This window comes from Mus pahari, chromosome 10 (genome assembly GCF_900095145.1).
Source record: "Mus pahari chromosome 10, PAHARI_EIJ_v1.1, whole genome shotgun sequence".
Classification (NCBI taxonomy): Eukaryota; Metazoa; Chordata; class Mammalia; order Rodentia; family Muridae; genus Mus; species Mus pahari.
Genome location: NC_034599.1, coordinates 61,450,655 through 61,452,581, shown reverse-complemented (window position 1 = coordinate 61,452,581; position 1,927 = coordinate 61,450,655). Strand labels below are relative to the sequence as shown.

Below are 1,927 nucleotides of genomic sequence, written 5' to 3'. Positions count from 1 at the left end.
GGGTGCTCTTACCCACTGAGCCATCTCACCAGCCCCTCATTATGATTTTTTAAATTGATGAATATTTGGTGCACTCACCTACTTTATGTACCCACACCAGGCTATGTAAAACTTTCTTAGAAGAAGAGGTTGAGAGTGGGAAAAGTTGAAGAAGTCTGGTTTGAGATGAATCACATGTGTTTCATGAGGTTTTTGTCTATGCTTTTTCTACTCCATACTTCCCGATTCCCAGATTCATGAGTTTATGTGTCTTGTCTAGATGCTTTTTGTATGTATCAAGCTCTTGATTTTTTTCTTTCAAAATAATCATTCTGTGCAAGTGAAATTCTGACACTGGCAGCAGATACTCTGGATGGGAACTCCCAGTGTCACTCCACTGTACCAGACTTCATTAAAGATTAGTATATCCACAACATCCATTTTATTCATCACCAACATCACCACTCAATATGCATTAAACACCTCACTGTAACCAAAATTTCATGAACGTAGAGAGCATACAATTACAACAATTATTTACATTTCCCTAATGAGCATGGCCTTCAGGTATAGGAGTAAATACTTCAGTGAGGAGTTATTGTACTATGGCTTCAGATAAAGTCTTAAACAGCCACATATTACCTGACAATTTGATTCCTGGTCCCACCATCCTTCTGAGCTGGTCATATTGGTCTGTGTGGTATCTTGAGGAATACGCCAAACACACACTAAGCCATTTTGACAGCCACTTAAAAATCACAAAAGGAGAACATACCAAGTGAAAAAAATCTGAAAATCTGTTACATCCCTTAGGTAATTTTATGGCCTTACACATTATACAACTAGTAATAGACACTAAATCAATATTATTGGAAAGTCATGCTATTGCTAAGTAATAGTCTACACTACCATAAAAATCAACACACACAAATGTATAACATACGTAGCCATCAGTAACTGCATCTTGGATCCTTTCCCTGGAAGGCTGCACCAGGCGATGCCATTTACAGTGGATGGATGGCAGAGTGAATGCAGACAGCGCCAGCATCCTGAAACAGGCCCCCAGAGTTTCACATTTTCTTCTTTGGCACATGTCATAAGAATATGGCCAGTTGGGTCCCATTTCATACTAACAAGAGTTTCCTTAAAATTACAGGGAAAAAAAAATCAAGAGTAATACTCGCTTCATAGTACATACTTTATATTCATTAGTTTATGGATCGTGCTACTATAACTCAATTGCATTAAAATTAAGATCTTTATATGAATAAGATAGTTCCATATCATTCCTAATCTTAATCAACTTGACCTTAAATACAGTCTACATTATATGTTACAGTAAAGCTAAATAAGTATTAAGTTATATAAATTATGAAAATATAGCTCTGAAAAGATATAGTACCTTTATTTTGCATGTGTATGTACCGAATCATTTTACTGACTGGTAATCATTACAATGTGAAAAAGATGGAAAAACAAAAGGGAAAAAAAGGATCCCTCGCCCCCAAATTAGTGAAAATACTTATGAGAGCCTAGGGAGTGCTTTATTTATTTATTTTTTTTAAAATATGAATGCTTTAATGTATCAATTAAATAGCAAGACTAACATTTCAATTCAAAAAAGCAATCCTCAACTATACACTCCCATCAAGAAATCAATTTTAGATAAATTTTAAAAATGAATCTAAAGGTTAGCAAAAGGAGAAAAAAAAATGTGATCCTAACATCAAGCAAATTGACTTCAAAAAAGAAAGACTGGGGATAAAGAGGGACACTATGTATCAATAAAAAAAACAAACATTTAATCCTAAATGCACATGGTCTTAATATCAGGAGGTAAAGCCACATGGAACCAAGAACAGATTCACTACCACAGGTGGCTGGAGACACTCCTACCCATCTCTGCCACTGACAGTGCATTCAGAGAGAGAATCAGTAAAAATAATAA

At 35.2% G+C, this 1,927-nt stretch overlaps 1 protein-coding gene across 1 annotated transcript in view; it reads right to left on the bottom strand.

Annotated features, from left to right (window-relative positions):
- Positions 1 to 1,927, bottom strand: part of Herc1 (HECT and RLD domain containing E3 ubiquitin protein ligase family member 1) — a 160,319-nt gene that overhangs the window by 30,214 nt on the left and 128,178 nt on the right. Inside the window, 2 exon segments of the mRNA XM_029543584.1 lie at positions 622 to 727; positions 923 to 1,122. Of these exon segments, the coding sequence (XP_029399444.1) occupies positions 622 to 727; positions 923 to 1,122 (306 nt within the window).